This window comes from Acipenser ruthenus, chromosome 9 (genome assembly GCF_902713425.1).
Source record: "Acipenser ruthenus chromosome 9, fAciRut3.2 maternal haplotype, whole genome shotgun sequence".
Classification (NCBI taxonomy): domain Eukaryota; kingdom Metazoa; phylum Chordata; class Actinopteri; order Acipenseriformes; family Acipenseridae; genus Acipenser; species Acipenser ruthenus.
The window spans coordinates 32,106,618-32,125,723 of record NC_081197.1 but is presented as its reverse complement, the minus strand read 5'-3'; the positions used below and the strand labels follow the sequence as shown (position 1 = coordinate 32,125,723).

Sequence of the window (19,106 nt, the reverse complement as noted above, 5' to 3'; positions counted from 1 at the left end):
ACAGAAGAAAAATCTAAATCAAATCCATATTTGGTGTGACCACCCTTTGCCTTCAAAACAGCATCAATTCTTCTAGGTACACTTGCACAAAGTCAGGGATTTTGTAGGCATATAGTCAGGTGTATGATTAAACAATTATACCAAACAGGTGCTAATGATCATCAATTCAATATGTAGGTTGAAACACAATCATTAACTGAAACAGAAACAGCTGTGTAGGAGGAATAAAACTGGGTGAGGAACAGCCAAACTCAGCTAACAAGGTGAGGTTGCTGAAGACAGTTTACGGTCAAAAGTCATAAACCATGGCAAGACTGAGCACAGCAACAAGACACAAGGTAGTTATACTGCATCAGCAAGGTCTCTCCCAGGCAGAAATTTCAAGGCAGACAGGGGTTTCCAGATGTGCTGTCCAAGCTCTTTTGAAGAAGCACAAAGAAACGGGCAACGTTGAGGACCGTAGACGCAGTGGTCGGCCAAGGAAACTTACTGCAGCAGATGAAAGACACATCATGCTTACTTCCCTTCGCAATCGGAAGATGTCCAGCAGTGCCATCAGCTCAGAATTGGCAGAAAACAGTGGGACCCTGGTACACCCATCTACTGTCCGGAGAAGTCTGGTCAGAAGTGGCCTTCATGGAAGACTTGCGGCCAAAAAGCCATACCTCCGACGTGGAAACAAGGCCAAGCGACTCAACTATGCACGAAAACACAGGAACTGGGGTGCAGAAAAATGGCAGCAGGTGCTCTGGACTGATGAGTCAAAATTTGAAATATTTGGCTGTAGCAGAAGGCAGTTTGTTTGCCAAAGGGCTGGAGAGCGGTACACGAATGAGTGTCTGCAGGCAACAGTGAAGCATGGTGGAGGTTCCTTGCAAGTTTGGGGCTGCATTTCTGCAAATGGAGTTGGGGATTTGGTCAGAATTAATGGTCTCCTCAATGCTGAGAAGTACAGGCAGATACTTATCCATCATGCAATACCATCAGGGAGGCACCTGATTGGCCCCAAATTTATTCTGCAGCATGACAACGACCCCAAACATACAGCGAAAGTCATTAAGAAGTATCTTCAGCGTAAAGAAGAACAAGGAGTCCTGGAAGTGATGGTATGGCCCCCACAGAGCCCTGATCTCAACATCATCAAGTCTGTCTGGGATTACATGAAGAGAGAGAAGCAACTGAGGCTGCCTAAATCCACAGAGGAACTGTGGTTAGTTCTCCAAGATGTTTGGGCCAACCTACCTGCCGAGTTCCTTCAAAAACTGTGTGCAAGTGTACCTAGAAGAATTGATGCTGTTTTGAAGGCAAAGGGTGGTCACACCAAATATTGATTTGATGTAGATTTTTCTTCTGTTCAATCACTTTGCATTTTGTTAATTGATAAATATAAACTATTAACATGTCTATTTTTGAAAGCATTCTTACTTTACAGCATTTTTTCACACCTGCCTAAAACTTTTGCACAGTACTGTATATATATTTTTTTACAAACAAAGCTATGTAGAGTACAGAAGAAAAACTGGTAGTGTTACGTGACATGACTTCTTCACTAAATTAAAATCAAATTGCAAGGTAGTCTTTCTTTTCTTCCAAAATGAACCTTTCAATAGGTCAGTATATTTCCAAGCACAAACAGCAACACAACCATACTACCATCAAATTTTACGCACATCTGAGAATTTGTAAAAATTGGCTCAAAACCCTAGAATGGTCAGTTTGCAAGCTTTGATTCATTTTTTTTTTTTTTTTTTTTTAAGCTCACAGGTACCCTTGTAGTATAACGTAAAGTATAAAGATTGTGCTGGTACACTCTGTGTGTGTGTGTGTGTGTATAAACAGTGCTCTTCGAAATACAATAGGAATAATAAAGCAGAGTGAAATCATTTTGCCTTGCTTTCTGGTAGCTCTCTCTAAGATCTAGCACTTCTGCAATAGATTTAGAGATGTGAGCGAGTGTAACAAATTGAAGAGAGGAGTCAGCTGGTACTGGAGCTTTCAAAACCTCTGGGTTTGCAGTCCTGTGAGGAATATCCACTGATCAGTACGGATGAGAATCTTTGCGGCTTAAAATCCGGGTGCGACAGGCCGAACTTGTGGCACTTCGGATAACTTCCATCCACCTGGAAAACATAACAGGCTCACTCGATTACTGAACTGTTAGCCTGGAGAAACACACACACACACACACACACACACACACACACACACACACACACCTGGAAAACACAACAGGCCCACTCGATTACTGAACTGTTAGCCTGGAGACACACACACACACACACACACACACACAGACCTGGAAAACACAACAGGCCCACTCGGTTACTGAACTGTTAGCCTGGAGACACACACACACACACACACACACACACACACACACACACACACACACCTGGAAAACACAACAGGCCCACTCGGTTACTGAACTGTTAGCCTGGAGACACACACACACACACACACACACACACACACACACACGCCTGGAAGCTGGCCTACTTATTTTAAAGGGGTTCTGTTCCCAGTATAGAAGTGTGAAAACTGCTCTTAAGACTTATGAATAAAGATGGAAGTGAAATTGTGTATGTATTAAATTTGTAATATTAAAAACAATTTAAAAACATTCAAATAGATTGTATAAGACATTTTAAGGTTAATGAATTATTTTCATTAAGAGAGCTGTCTGACCCAACTACCTAGTGTCATCTGAATTTCACTGACTGTACTTGCTGCACAACACCTTCAGCTTCGATTCTAGTTCATGCTGGAAGTAATCTGTGAGCTTCCTGAATAACCAGGAGGCTTAGGCCCTTAAAGCTTTTTTTTTTTGGCATTTGTTCCAGTGAATTAAAAAACATAGGATGAATTAAAACGTATAACAAATGTGAATATTACAAATACAAAATGAATATATGGGATTTAGAAAAAAATAATACAGCAGCAAGATCACACCATTCTGAGCTTTTTTCGTTTCTCTTTATTAAAGTATTACACCATACTTCATGGTTTCCAGTTTTATAGAGAATGACACACTTCCTAGTCTCAGCCAGTTGTGTGTTAATATTTGCACAGATGTACGACTGCTTCCATGAACACACATACCTTTCGAAAGTGTATTCACTCTCTGATCTGAAGTAGTACACATGGGATTTGAAATGCAGTTTGAAGACATAATCTTTGTGAATGTTTTCGGACTCAGAAGGAATAGTAACAGAGTATCCCAGCAATGGCAGGCTGGCCAGGGGAAAATCATCCTGGAAGGAGAGAAAGATCTACATTACTGAAGTGTGCTAGTTTATTCATATTAACTTGACTGGTAAAACCAACGTGGGACCATTTATAATTGTGTCCTTATAAATTTGAAGTCAAGCGATGCTTTCATAAAGAGGATGACATCTGTTTAGGGCACCTATGGTTCCACTCTACCAAGCATACAGTATGTGATCTGATCCCTTTCACAAAGCTATGTGACCATTGCTGTTTTGAAGTCAAGCTGTTCTGAGCAGGCTTGATCGCAGGGCTTCAATAAGGGTGGAGACCTAGAGAACAGACAGCAAAGAAAGTCCTGTCTGTTGCTAGGAAACAAGCCTAACCCTCCAATTATAAGAAAAAAATACAAATCCTTTGGTCACCATCTGAGCACCGTATTGTGTAGCCGTTATTTAAAATGAAGAATCTAGCATAGTATAATGTATGTATTTACTGTTTGATGGTATTAAAATATATGTAGGTTGTGTTAGGCCACCTGTTACAGCTTACCTGATGTGATTTGTAAAAAAACAGGCTGAAGTTTGTGAAGACCACCCACAGCTTTTGCCAGCCATTGCTGTTTTTGAACTTTCTCAGCAAGTTACCCGACAGCTGATTCTAAAATCGGAAAACAAGAAGAAACAGAAGGTGTTTGACGAGGGAAAAGTCACCAGAATGCACCTTACCAGCTGTCCACTTTCACTTGCAAGCTGTATTTTGTTGTTATAACACTAGAACAAAAAAATGACAGGAATTAAATGTTTAGCATTAATCCAGAATACGAAAAATTGAATTCCAGTCGATTATTTTGTTTTTATGTTACAACGTTAGGGAGCTCCATGGAATCAAATCGATTTTCCTTTTTACGGGAGAAGCAGATATATAATGTGAATTTAATAAAACAGGATTTAACATTTTTGAGAGACAGACATGAAAGCAAAGCAGGTAGAAAATCCTTTCAAATTAAAATAGATGAATATAACAGCACCTAAATAAAAACAGCAACGCTCTTCCTGTCCAAGCTTGTCTGCTGTTAGCTGCACATGCCAGAACTCTCCTGGGTTTATTGCAGATGCCTGTGTTCATGTTTTCATGAGAAGAATTCGAATCATTAGTCTTGAAACATAATCCACTGGTGGCAGACATGAGTGCATTCCTATTCTCTGTAACTGTGAGCCCAAGGCATTACGGTTCCGAGGAGGTCATTAGCACCCCGTAGTGGAACCATCTATATTTAGATGCCCACATTTTAAAGGCACTTAAGCAATGTTACTCAGGACAACTGAAAACATTTTTGTTGTTGTATAGCTGCACTATATTGACCACTTCTATATTTGGTTAATCTAGTAGCGATTTTATTAAAAGGTCCCTATAATGGGTGTCCAACTGTGCTGGTTTGTTACATGGTGGGAAGTCATGAGTGTGTAACATGTTGAACAAAGCTCCTCTTGTGCTGCGACAGTTTGGGTCCACTGTGTTACCAGGCTTCTTTGTTCTATGCTATACTGTACACTGGACACTGAGGATGTCTGACAATGTCACAACAGTTCACTAGTGTGTGAAAAATAAAAAAGCAGCAGATGAGAATATGAACCTATGCAGCCAATTTCTTTGAAGTTATTTCTTCTGGAGTACTCCATCTTGTTTGCAAGGGATTCCAGTCTCCATTTACTGAACAGGGATAGGGAAACCAAACTAGAGTGAGGTTATGGACGTAATGTTGCAATGACTCTAAACCGTGGAAAACACTTGGCCTACAAGGACCATTCCAGTCTGGATCAGCCACGTGCTTAATTATTTATTTGACATCAAGAATGCTTCTCCTTCGGATAGTTTTAAAGAAGCGCAAGATACATACAAACTAATTGTTAAACGTACTGTATGCAGAAATGATCAGGTTTTTTAAAATAAATAAATAAATAAATAAATAAAGCAGGCAGTGGGGGTGGGGTACATTAGTCCAACCTTTCAGTTTTTGTTTTTTTGACTTTGGTAAACTCTGCTTATCTTATTGGTAAAATCCTTGCTGTTTATTTACTTCAACAGCCATTTCTCCCCCTAAGACACCTAATACCATTAAAGGTGAAAGATGGAGCTGACATTGTAGTCCTTATTATTCCCTTCTACCAGGCTGTGTTGCTGGAAGTTTTACCTCTATACTCCTGCAGGTATCATAAAAGGAGAGGCTGTGCATTCGGTACCAGCAGATATGAGACATGGCAACAGGTCTCTGGTCAGTGAGGAGTCCAGAGAGGAGGGACTCAGAGGCACTGACAGGGCAAGGATCTTCTACCACAGGAGGACAGAGAGACACAGAAAATAAAAGGGGGACAGAGACACAGAAACTGAATAGGTAAACCACACAGAAGCATCCACAGCTTAAACAGCGTTGCTAGCAATCATTCTGGGGGTGAAGCTGTGGAACAGACATTAAAAACCCACGATGAAAACATCAACCTAAACCATTTCATTGAAGGATATTTCAAGTCCTATAAATCAGACTTGTTGCAGTGAGAGAGCGAGAGTCCCACAATGGTTTAGGGAGTTACGACATGCAAATGTATTTCAAGAGTTCAAAAGCCAAATAATTCACATAGGAACCAAGTCCTTAATGTATTCTAGACTTTCCTTAACTAATCCAATATGTTGTGTCTTCCACACCGGCCTGCTAAGAGACTGTGAGACTGTCTTTATTGCTTTATATTGTGTAACATGGAAATATCCTTCAAACCAGAAAACGGGTTTAGTCAGTGAAGAAAGACTGCAGCATAGACACACATGTTCTGCTGGTGTGAGAGGTGAATGAAATCACAAGGAGCAAACACAATCAGCAGCAGCAGCACATGGTGATGAGATTACAGAAAGCATCCGACTGTCCTTAAGAAAAGAGTGTGTGTTCAAACTGTACTGGCCAGACAGAGACAGTATCTGTTATTTATTGCAAATTCATCTACTGGGGAGAAAGATTAACATTTTAGTACATTTCAACTCTTCCTCTACCGTTTCCATTTCTCATAATAATGCTATTGGTAAGGAACTGTGACATGGTAAAATAGTAAACAGATGCATGTTCAGCTTTAGTATGAAAAGCACCAGAACACCAGAAGCAAAATCACATTAGTACAGTTTATAAAGTCAAGACAAGAACTGTACTCTATGATGACCCTTGGTCTTATGTCAACTGTCACTCTACTGTATAAAATTCCAACAGCCAAACCAAGCGAAGTAAATGAAACATGTCAAGATACCGTCTCTATGTAGCAAATACAGTTTGAGCAGAGAGTGAGAGAAGGCAGTGAGCTGGTGTCTGAGATGGGTACCTCCACGGCAATGCTAAAGTCGATCATTGAAACGCTGGTGTTTCTGTGCCAGCAGACATGCACCGTGGTGTTACCACGATGAGGGGACTGTCTCTCAAGGGAGGTTCGGGAAGAACTGAGATCATCCTCAGATTCCTGGTCTACAGTTGAGTCCTCTGGAGATTCTAAGAAATGCATTAAAAGTTGCATTGAAGAACATTTTGATGCAATGCACAGAATTGCCAACCAACAAATGATGTATATAATTTAAAAATGTCGGGCTTTGCAGATGCAGCAAAGGGCCACTCGATGGACTGCATGTGTGCCTACTGCAAGTTTTAGAAATCAAAAGTCTAGGTCCACAGTTTCAAATTCAACTAAACTCCTCCATGATTTCTATAAATTATATACCTGAATGGTTTACAGAGAAGAGGAAGCAGCTTCATATGTGCTCTTCTCTTATCTTGTTCTAATGGTTGCAATCCTGCTGAATGGTTCTTATTAAAATGAATCAAGTACTGTTTTTATTATCTGGGTTGAAAGGAGGCTTGTTTTGGATTTCGGGAGCTGCTCTTCAGTTCTAGTTACCTATCATAGATATATGTAACAGAGGCTAGATGAGCACAAATGTATTTACAGTGGTACGCACAGCACCATCTAGTGCACAGCAGTATATTAAGCAAACCAATACACTATAAGGAAACTCTGTCTGATCTAGCCTGTTACCTATGTCTATGAACTAGAATTGGAACTGGAAAGCAGCTCATTAACATAAAAAAGAACTACAATTTAGTTTCTCAAAGAAAACCCACTGAAATATAATACTGCAATGCCATCTGATGCAATGCAATACATGTGCAAGTTGCAATGCAATAGACTGGGGAAGTTTGACATACTGTACATATTCAAATCAGAAATGACATTGAATGGAGCTCATTGCTTGATTTGCCTCTGAATCCATTTACCAAGTACCGACACAGAGGGTTAGAAACAACCTCTGGTAACTGCAGCCAGATGCACTGTTTATTGGAAGGAGTAGACATTGTATGAATATGCAATTGGATCATCAAGTTTCATCACTCCTGCATGCATTTATGTAGGAGGAACACTATCAAACCCATTTTTCTATGTATTTATTTGTATATTATTTCCCTGGATAGAAATAACCGTCTAATGCTGCCTCCCCATTCCTTCTGAAGACTACTTGATAGTTTAATCCACTTACTGCTTTCTGGAGGGCTGCTGGCCAGCAATTCAGGGGCCAGTCCATTGCATTTCTCAGCAAGGTCAATGGCCATCTTAATATCTTCTATCCATTTATCCATTTCTGCAGCCGTGCTAGAATAAAGAAACCAGGGCTCGGGTTCAGGGAATAGGCTTACGAGTAATTTTAGTAATTTTAATGCTGCTTACAGCTACGCCAAAATGTGGCAAGTAGAAACATATTCGATTTGATTTGATTAGATGCCACACATATACTTTAAATGTTTAGTTCTGAACCAAAATAAAAGCTGTACTGATGGTTTAGAAACATTTATAGAATTTAGAAAATATTCAGTGGTAATGAATGAGCAAAAAATTGATACTTGAGGAGATGTTTCATATGTATAAAAGGTACTGTAACACTTTACAGTGGTTTTGAAGCTTACACATGGCCACTCTATACTCTATAGGCAATATAAATGGAAGCAGGAGGAATCAGATTGCACAAGTCCAAACTATTACAACAGCAATGAAACTGGTGAAATGAAAGCTGCATAGCAATTCCCATTCCCAACACAATCTAGGCTGATATTATAGTGGAGGTCTACTATTAGATTGTATTGTAGCGGTAATGTTTTCATAGCCAGTTATCAAAGTTAATAATGTTCTATTGGACCCACAAGTATAACACATAAAAAACAATATTGTAACATTCCAATTCTAATTGAGCCTGAGGCACAAGGTATTGTCTCCTCAAGGAAAATAACGGCTCCCCACGGGAAGCCATTCTCAATTCCAGTTAATCTGCTCAGAATCTGTGCCCGTTCACGTGGAAACGTTAGCTGAACAGCAGAGCGCTACCTTGCTGCTACCACCACGGTCTGACGCGGCCCAAAAAGAGTGAAACTGTGAGGCACTCCCCACTCGTCTTCACTTTCTGTGATCTGAAAAGGAGACAAAAATATGCTCTTCAGCAAACATTTACAAGAGTAGCTGACCTTCAACACCAGCTACGGGGTGATTAACAACAAACGTGAAGGCACAGGACAAAATGGTTTGCGGACTTGACGGTTTTACCTCAAAATACAAAGACAGCACAGTATTTATACACTGTCTGACAAATTCATGAAATGTATAGATGTGAATGGCCACAGTCCTTTTATAATTGTAGGTACAGCAATGCAAATGACCTGTTCTCGCTATTGTGGTAAGAACTGTAGTTCCATTAAACTAATGGTACAGAGTCTTGCATGTTCCATATTTAACATGCACGTGTACAAATTGGATACCAGCTATCTCAACTACAACTGGAGAGTGGTCCTGCAGTGATGTAATCCTATAGATACTCTCAACAGGCAGAGCTGATGAGACAGCATGGAACCAAACAGTATTTATGAATTCAATTACAGTATTTATTTGAAATGAAAGCCTTGTGAGATGCAAGAATGCATTCAGCTGTTACACCAAACATAATAAAATAACAATGGCACATTATACAATACAAATGATTGAAAAACAAAAATTAAAATGTGAATTCTTTAAAAATTTCAGAAACTTACTGCACATCAATACAATTCAAACATGTTGGCGTGGCTGGGTTTAAGTTTTAGGTTTGTAAAACTGTATTAAAATGAGTACCTGTTCCTCCTCACATTCATCAGTCCCTCACCCGCTGTGGTCGCGACTGAGTTTCTAGTGGTAACATGATGTCATGAAAAGGCCATACTTACTGTCATGCCATACAGTTGGAGTTGACCATGGACCTTAAACTGATTGGATGCGGTCATTCCTCTGCTTGTGTACAACAAAACATCATTAAACTGTCAGGGGGAAAGAGAACACCACGATTATGCTGGATGAAGGAACATTCTGCCTACTTTATGGTCCTCCTCCCATAGAACTTGCAAGAGAGAAGTAGGGTCACTGGCTCTGGCCCCTGTTTCTACTAGCAGCTTTGCTTCCAAAGCTCAGCATGAGGACAGGACTTCTCTGTAAACATGTCCCTGAAGGACTGCCCTGTATAAATATCATGGGTCAAAAGATACAGTAAATGCCTGTCCTTTGAATGTATAAAGTAATACATAATATTTACCTTTATAAACACTGTCCGGACAGATTCCAGTAATTACACAAATACATCTCTAACATGCACGTTTAAGGGCCAGAATTTTGTGTTGACATGTATTTTGGCACTGATAAAATCGCATCCATAAACATATAAATCATGAAGAAAACAAAATGATCCTATCAATTTTGGAAAGGATTAGTATAAAGTAATTTCAGAGAAAGATATCTTGTTAACTAATTTCAGGGTGGAATACACAAGACTAGTTCACTGGTCTGTGGTTTTGAGTGGAATTGTACTTCCTGGACATTTAATAACAGTCTACCTTTCTTGCATGTTTGTCAACATATAAAACATACATAGATCAATAACATGTAAAAATGCAACATTAAGATCCAGGTTCTTTACATACCAAGAAAAACATTCGCTGCTGCAGGCCTTTTCCAGAGAGCTTGCTAAGACAGCCCAATCTGATGAATTCCTGAAGAAAAAAAAAAAAAAAAAAACTTGGTCAATGGCAACTTGGTTCCCAGAGTGCACTCTGCAAACCACAATACATACGTAGCCATGCCAGGTCACTGTTATGCTTACAGTTTTGTGACCACTGTTTTACTGTTGTTATTGTTCCAATCATACAGCATCCCTCAGGTTAAAACATGGTACAGCTTTGTATTGATGGGAAGCAATGATGTTTCTTTATGGAGACCGCACTCACCCGCCCTGGAACGACTAGGTTATCAATGCCGATCAAGTCCTTCTTCAGTTCCAACAGCTTCTGGAAATTCTCCATCTTTATCATGGTGCCGTGGAGCTGAGCTGCCATCTCAGAGATATCAGCCAGAGCAGCTAAATGAAAGAAAAACTAGCTGATGTCTTTGAAAGACCATCCATACAACCATGCAGAACGGAAAGTTATTATAACATTTTCCCGACAATTAGATAATTAGACTCCCAGGCTATCGTTGCTTTCAACCCACAGCAATTCATTTAGACAAGTCTTTGTTGCTGTACAATTACTGAAGCAGACTCAAGAATATTGACCTGCCAGCCATCCCCATTGTGAACAGCTGTTTTGCATGACCGTTTCCTTTAGTGTGCAAACAGGTGAGCAACAGAAAGCCCTAAATTAAAAGGGTCGTTGCAAGACATGTAGCAGAAGTGTGGGAAAGGAACAGACTGCAGCTCAGAAGTAGTAAAGGCAGTGTGGCTGTGATAAAAGCCGCCTTCGGCTGCACCCTCAACTGGACCCAGTTAACCTCCCGTCTGCTTTCCCTCCATTTAGCATTCCCAACCCGGTCACTATATATATATATATATATATATATATATATAGATATAGATATAGATATAGATATAGATATAGATATAGATATATATATATATATACACACACACACACACACACACACAGTGCCTTGCAAAAGTATTCAGACCCCTGACCAATTCTCTCATATTACTAAATTACAAATGGTACACTGAAATTTCGTGCTGTTTGATATTTTATTTTAAAACACTGAAACTCAAAATCAATTATTGTAAGGTGACATTGGTTTTATGTTGGGAAATATTTAAGAAAAATAAAAAACTGAAATATCTTGCTTGCATAAGTATTCAACCCCTGTGCTGTGGAAGCTCCCCGTTTACACCGATGATAGAAATTGCCCTAACAAGGACACAATTACCTTACCATTGGCCTCCACCTGTGAACCATTAAAGTTGCTGTCACATTTTCTGGATAAAAACCCCACTGTTGAAGGATCATTGGTCAGGCTGTGAATCTGAAGGAAAATGAAGACCAAAGAGCATTCTACAGAAGTTAGAGATAAAGTAATACAAATGCATAGATTAGGGAAATTATTACAAAATAATATCCAAGTGTTTGGATATCCCAGTGAGCACAGTTGGATCAATAATCAGGAAGTGGAAGCTGCATCACACCACCCAGGCACTGCCAAGAAAAGGCCGTCCCTCAAAACTCAGCGCTCAAACAAGGAGGAGACTTGTGAGAGAAGCCACAGACTGGCCAACAATCACTTTGAAGGAGCTACAGAGTTCAGTGGCTGGGAGTGGAGTAATGGTGCACCCGTCAACCATATCAAGAGCTCTGCATAACACTGGCCTGTATGGGAGGGTGGCAAGAAAGAAGCCGTTACTCAAAAAGTACCATCTGAAAGCACGTCTGGAGTTTGCCAGAAAGCATGAGAGTGACCCAGCTGCGATGTGGGAAAAGGTTTTGTGGGCAGATGAGACCAAGATAGAGCTTTTTGGCCAAAACTCAAAGCGCTATGTGTGGTGCAAACCTAACACTGCCCATGCCTCAAGACACACCATCCCTACAGTGAAGTATGGTGGTGGCAGCATCATGCTGTGGGGATGCTTCTCATCAGCAGGGACTGGGCATCTTGTTAAAATTGAAGGAAGAATGTATGGAGCAAAATACAGGGAAATACTGCAAGAGAACCTGCTTCAGTCCGCTAAAAAACTGAAGCTTGGGAGGAAATTCACCTTTCAGCAGGACAATGATCCCATGCACAAGGCCAAAGCAACATTGGAGTGGCTCAAGAAAAAGGTGAATGTCCTACAGTGGCCCAGTCAAAGTCCTGATCTCAATCCCATTGAGAATCTGTGGCACTATTTGAAAATTGTGGTCCACAAGCGTCGTCCAACCAACCTGAACAACCTGGAGCAAATCTGCCAAGAAGAATGGGGCAAAATCACTCTGACACTGTGTGCAAAGCTGGTACATACTTACCCCAAAAGACTTAAAGCTGTTATTGCTGCGAAAGGTGGCTCTACCAAATATTAATGTGTGGGGGATGAATACTTATGCAAGCAAGATATTTCAGTTTTTTATTTTTCTTAAAAATATTTCCCAACATAAAACCAATGTCACCTTACAATAACTGATTTTGAGTTTCAGTGTTTTCAAATGAAATATCAAACAGAACGAAATTTCAATGTACCATTTGTAATTCAGTAATATGAGAGAATTGGTCAGGGGTCTGAATACTTTTGCAAGGCACTGTATATATATATATATATATATATATATATATTTTTTTTATTTTATTTTTTTCACAGATCAGCAGAGTCAGGAAGTATAAAAGGTCCAATATAAAGCAAAATATTAAAAACCAAAAATGTTTAAATGAAAAAAGCTTGAACATGTAAAAGAGTAACAAATAAATCCCAATGCAACGTCTTCATTCAAAAATAACAAGTTGTCTTTTTTTTCTTTTTTGCACAAAATATTTTTTATAGGAATGAACACTTTGCATCTCTTTCTGCTTCCGCCACCCCCTCGACCCACCTGTTTAGGCTGCACTTGCAGATCTCTTAATCTACCCCTCCCTCCTATGCACTGGACTTTCTTGACCTACACAGCACATTACTGGATCCTCAGCTGATGCACTATCCTTGCACTACTAATATGTAATTGTAGATATAACTTGTTGCATCCTATTTTATATTGTATTTTAATAGTATTATTTGCACTTACTGTAAACTGTACTGTATTTAAATATGAATATTGTATTGTAACCCTGTAACACTTGTAAATGCATCTGCCAAAAAAATAAATAGTGTTGTTTCTGAGGCCCAGTTTTGGGCCCTGGCCCTCAGTTTGGGAACTACTGTCCTAGTGTAAGTGAAAAGCAAATGGCGAGCTAGTCTTGGTATCAAGATTATACCGCTGATAACAATTCCGTGATGAGAAACACATTTACACAGATGGATACTAATTAGCAATGGAGATCAGAAATGGCAGGGTAGGAGAGTGACTGCTCATTATTTTCCATATTGTCTCTTAGTGAGGCAGAAACCCAGCCATGCTCATGATCAGCAACAGTGTAAAATGACTTCTGACAGCGAAGTCATTTTCTTAGTGTTCTGCTGTAACCAGGACTACTTTGCTTAACTCCTTCCTGTCTAAGTAGTGTAAACCCAGTATATAGGTCTTAAGATGTTCCAAGAGGAGATCCATCGCTCTCATTCAACTCAGGGTATGAAGCGTCATAGTCCTTTGAACTGCTCTACTGATGGACCGTTTAGACTAGAAGTCTTTATCACTATCAAAGAATTGTACTAGTGCTCCCCGAGTGGATTCGCTGCAGTGAGGAGAAAAAACATAATTGGACATTTATAAAAATAAATAAAATGAAAGAATTGTACTTAGTTTCTTTTAGCATTTACTTAAACATGACATTTCCTTTAAATGCCTCGGCAGTTCTCTTAATGTAACTGTTCTAACTTGCCCAGGGTCTTTCCTGAGAATGAGGCTTTCTGATGTCTCGGATCTGTTTGATCAGAAGTGAATCCCCACCCAGCCCAGGTGTGAGCGGTGACCTCCCTGCCTCTGCCTTACCTCTGGAGTCCCTGAAGTCTGCATGGTTGGGAGGGTAGTGCTTGCAGAGCCGCTCTAGGATCTGCTTGTAGTGCATGAGGCGGTGGAGTGGCCTGAGGAAGAAGATGTTGAGGGGGAGGTAGCAGACCTTCTGGAGCTCGAACTCCCTGCACAGGACCTCCTGCTTCCGCGAGGACCTCGCTGCCTGCTCCAGCTGCACCAGCACCTCGGAGTGTCTCTGCAGGAGTGCTGTAAGCTGCTGTCAAAATAAAATCATTCATTGTACAAATTAAACACAAATATCCATTACTGCAAGAACAGTAATACATATTTGTGGGATCAATAAATATAATGCAAATTCAGAGGGTATAAGTATTCCTTTAACATTACCAGGTTTTCATTGTTGGTGTGTAATGAAACAGGCATTGACGTGCTGGCTCTTTAGTTTGGGACATTACACTCTCCCACCACCCCTGATCAAAGCTCCAGAATACATTCAACATAGAAAATAGCATTTACAAAACACAACAGGTACGTGAATAACAGGTACATGAAAAGCACACAGAAACTCAGGAATATTGCTTTTAAATATTCCCAGTGAGTTTCAATAGCCACCTCTTAGGATTGTCCTTCCTCTCAATTTGAAGGAAGACTAGAACTTGACCTATTCTGTATTCCACCCAGCCAGAACACCCTGCTGAACACAGAACAAACTGACAGGCCATACCTTACTCTAGCAGCAGGGGTCACTGTTAGGAAGGAACAACACAAGGTGGGAAAACTAGCTATTCTAAACACACAACCTTAAAAAAGAAAACCAATATAAAAAGAAATCCCAGTGGGGCTCAAAACAAAGCCTTTAGTCAGCGAGGAGGGAGAGCTGTGTATTCGCTCATAATTAGTTTAGCACTGTGGTCTGGGGTGCCTCTGCTTCAAGCCATCTGTTCTTCCTCATGTCTGAAAACAGGAACTGATCAGTGCCATACGTTACAATGCAAGTGATTATGTATACGTATTACCAGCATCGCACGGATTAACACTTCACTTTTCACTCACGCACTGAACATGGGCATTACTGGTACTTTAAAATAAATAACTCAATTTGAGTGACATAAAAAAAATGCACTACTGCATTAATAAATTACAGACTGGCCCAAAAATGTGAGAATTACCTTGATAACCTCCAAACTGGTACACTGCTAGAGTGACAATGCTGCACATGTCTGCAGGCTGCTAAAATAACTCTTGAACCAGTCTGGCTGTTCTGCCGTTTGTTTTGGTTTGAGTGTGCGGTTTCAATTACAAGACTTTCAGAACACAGTCTGAAGCCTTCAGTTATCGCCATCTTAAGATCCATTTTGCCCACGCTAATACAGTGCTGTTCTGGCGATTTAGAAAAGGGAGAAAGCAGTCAGAGCTCATTCTGTAAGCCTTACCTTCATACCCTGTATGTTCTTCAGCATAACATCCCCAATCCTCTGATAATCTCCCTTAATGTGAGCGTTGGAACGGCCTTCCCTGTCACAAACAGAAGTAGACCACTATGTTATATTGAGGGGACTAATACACACAGGGGAATGTTTCACTTTGCTATGGGACTGACCCACCTTGACAAATACAGGGAGCAGAGATGTTACAGACTGAAGTCTCTCAGAGTGGTATGGTAATGTGCTTCCCATCTGACTCATATGAAGGCTACCATGTGGACAGAACTATTTCTGCGTGTTTGTGTGACTGCAATGATTCCACTGTTATATGAAGCTCTTCTAAGGCATGCTGACTACTAGGATAAAGCCCCCTATTGTATTTCATTAGCTGTGATTGAATAGTGTTCAGTAAAACCTATGTAATCCTGCATCAGATTATTCAATGTGCTCCTGGATTACACTGTATTGCAAAACTGAATACTGTAGCTAAAAAATAAAAGATAAATAAAGGTATCAAAGACTATCTGAACACTTGAGCCAGTTAGATTTACATTGGCTTTAGGCAGACCATATTTACAAATCATGCCGGATTCCAGAATAGACGGGTTTCCAGTGTGTAGAGTGTATCACACCATTCATTCAATAGGGATTCTGTTGAAACCCACAAATTATGCCAAATTATATAGAATGCTGGTTTGTAGAGGGGCTGGATTAGACAGGTTTTACTGTATATTCAAAGTGTGCTATGCTAATCTTGCCCAGCAGGTGTCACTATTGGGCAGTGGTGTAACTGAAGTTCTCCAAATACGAAACAGTCTAACAAAACTACATTTACATAGAAAGTGTTATCATGCAGATCATGTATGAGATTATGTCTTGGTATGCTGTTGATCAGTCCTACTAAGTTTTTTAAATTTATCTTTCACAATCTGAACAACCCAGTTGACTGCAGAGTGGAATCTCACTGAGCCGTGAAGGTAAATCCGATTGGAACATTCCCCGGCATGGCAAACCTGCACTACTTTCACGTTCAGCTGTATCCTCCTGGGAAGGATTACCAATATGCTACCACAGCTCTGACAGTGCACTGGGTGAACAGCTATGTGCAGCTCTTCTCCTGCCCTGAAGGGCTATTCCAGCCCACGTTTAACAGGGTTAGTTAAAGTATGAAGTATTTTAGGACTTGCTCAGGAGTATAATTAAGGCTGGAACAAAAAGTTGGAATGGAAGAGTCAGCATTACTTACCTCAAGCTTTGCGGTTAGTGGCACAAGTGTGTTTGCAATTATCCAGCCTTGACTCATCTCAGGGAAAGGCACAAAACGAGGTGCCTGGGGCGAGCAGGCAGGCAAGCAGTCTATTCTGATAGGAGGTGTAATGTAGATCCTGCTTGGCTGATGTATTGCCATGGTGACCAGTTCTATAGGTCATGTGATGTACCCACATATATACAGAGGTCCACATGGGATTTTGCTATATTTTCTATTATGACCGGTGGTGATTCCTCAAGAGTTCAACAAAACTGTTACTGTCTGGCCATTCAGGGACCTATTATGAATGTATTATTTATAATATACTTCAGTTTATTACTGCAACAGATTAATACAGTGATAAGCATGGTGCAGCACGTAACCAGGCAACTGGCACACCATCAGGTTATAACGTTTAGGGAGGCATAACACTGAAGTGTGTTGCAGTTGTTTTGTGCAAATGTGTGTAAACCATATATTCTAGTGTTGAGTTGATGGAAACCCTGAATGGTGCTCTGCTGGGTCTGACCTACAGCACCATGGCAAATTTGCTTTCTTTATTTTATAAATACTATTCTTCCAAATGCATGTTCTTCCACACCTAGAAAAAGACTCTGCATATCTCAGTCTGACTCGTCTTACCAGAGTGCAAGCCTTTGTTCAATTTCTTTTAGGAAACCAGAGTGAAAAGTATAGAGGGGATCGAAATTGGAGAAGATGATGTTTCTGAGCGAGTCAGGCATCGCTTCATCCTTGCTCACAGCATTCTTGAAGGACTAGAATGAAAAACACAACGCTGGGTTAGCTAGTAATGATCTATCCAATAACAACGATCAACCCAATAACATGGCTTCCTCAGTGCGGGGTGCATCCTCTTGTTTGTCCATGCATGTGAATTTATATTTCATTGAGTAGGAAATAAAATGACAGCCGATACAATTCACAGATCTCCTGCTGCAGTGACTGGCAAAGGCAAAATCTGTTTTCCTGTCTTTGTATCAACTCGATATTATAAAGAAACCATTTCAGATTTTCACAAGGGGTCTTGGGAGGACAGAAAGCAGCAGGTGCACAGCATCCCTACAGAAACACAAGTTAAAATAACCAAAAACATTTCAAAAACATTTGCCAATAAAACTATTTCCTCTAGGTTTAAACCTGCTCTCTGGCTTTTAAAACCTATTTTAGTCTGGGAAGCGGAACGTCTAAAACACATCTCTACATATTCATTTCATTTATTCTTTTAAAACCTAATTTTAGTTTGGGAAGCGGAACATCTAAAACACATCTCTACATATTCATTTCATTTATTCTTTTAAAACCTATTTTAGTCTGGGAAGCGGAACATCTGAAACACATCTCTACATATTCATTTCATTTATTCATTTAAACCTATTTTAGTTTGGGAAGCGGAACATCTAAAACACATCTCTACATATTCATTTCATTTATTCTTTTAAAACCTAATTTTAGTTTGGGAAGCGGAACATCTAAAACACATCTGCATATTCTTTTTATTTATTCTCTTCCCATGTACATCACATCTTGTTCTCAAGGTTGCCATATGCTGGTGTAAACAGCTCAGGGAAATCAGATATGACATGTTTCGGCTGCTTTGCATTAATCAAATACAATTTAAAAGGAAGGACTGTGTGTTTCAATGTTCATATGTGGTTTCTTCAGAGTATAATTAAATGCAAACTGTTTTATGCTGGCGATATGCAGCTACCTTAGAGACAGAATCATGTCCATAGAGGTTATTACAATGCGCCTAAAGATGTATTGGACCTTGTAGTGCTGTTTCCTATCTTCCCAGATCACTTGAAACAACTTAAAAGTACTTTTTATGAACTGCTTAGCACAACTCTCATCTATCCCGAAGCTTTATGAACTGCTTAGCACAACTCTCATCTATCCTGAAGCTTGGTGGTATGTTTATATAATTTGCTGCAGTCCTGGAATTAGTGTCTTCGTTCTTTCCAGTCAGGTAGTAGAGTGTGCACAAGTCAAGAGTTCTCAGAGCTGACTTTCACAGACAGTAGCTGCTGGGGTTGCTAGGATACGGGCTGCCTGGTGTGCATTGCAGGGATGAATGAAATAACCTTCGTAAGATAGAAGCCGTAATTGTATACAGTAAATTAAATAACAAGACCTCTCTGGTTGTCACCTCGTGCCCTGCTCCTAACCAGAAGCTTAGTCATTCCAGTATAGGCTACAGTATTTTATGCATTAATTTATTCTTGCAACGTTACTGCAATAGAAAAAAATGTACACA

The 19,106-nt window shown here is 40.0% G+C and overlaps 1 protein-coding gene across 7 annotated transcripts in view; it reads right to left on the bottom strand.

Moving 5' to 3' along the window:
- Positions 1-1,397: 1,397 nt before the first annotated feature.
- Positions 1,398-19,106, bottom strand: part of LOC117405686 (FERM, ARHGEF and pleckstrin domain-containing protein 1-like) — a 104,036-nt gene continuing 86,327 nt past the window's right edge. For 3 of the 7 annotated variants that reach the window (XM_034008942.3, XM_034008941.3, XM_034008943.3), the window contains exons 16-27: positions 17,474-17,607; positions 15,592-15,673; positions 14,177-14,414; positions 10,529-10,659; positions 10,226-10,294; positions 9,479-9,568; positions 8,610-8,692; positions 7,771-7,883; positions 6,567-6,730; positions 3,757-3,864; positions 3,100-3,251; positions 1,398-2,120 (exon numbers count right to left, since the gene is read on the bottom strand). In XM_034008942.3, coding sequence (XP_033864833.3) covers positions 2,039-2,120; positions 3,100-3,251; positions 3,757-3,864; positions 6,567-6,730; positions 7,771-7,883; positions 8,610-8,692; positions 9,479-9,568; positions 10,226-10,294; positions 10,529-10,659; positions 14,177-14,414; positions 15,592-15,673; positions 17,474-17,607 — 1,446 coding nt within the window. In that variant the 3' untranslated portion in view covers positions 1,398-2,038. Of the gene's footprint in view, positions 2,121-3,099; positions 3,252-3,756; positions 3,865-5,398; positions 5,536-6,566; positions 6,731-7,770; positions 7,884-8,609; positions 8,693-9,478; positions 9,569-10,225; positions 10,295-10,528; positions 10,660-14,176; positions 14,415-15,591; positions 15,674-17,473; positions 17,608-19,106 lie in introns of those variants that run through there. The other 4 variants (XM_034008939.3, XM_034008944.3, XM_059029847.1 and 1 more) reach the window with 3 other exon arrangements.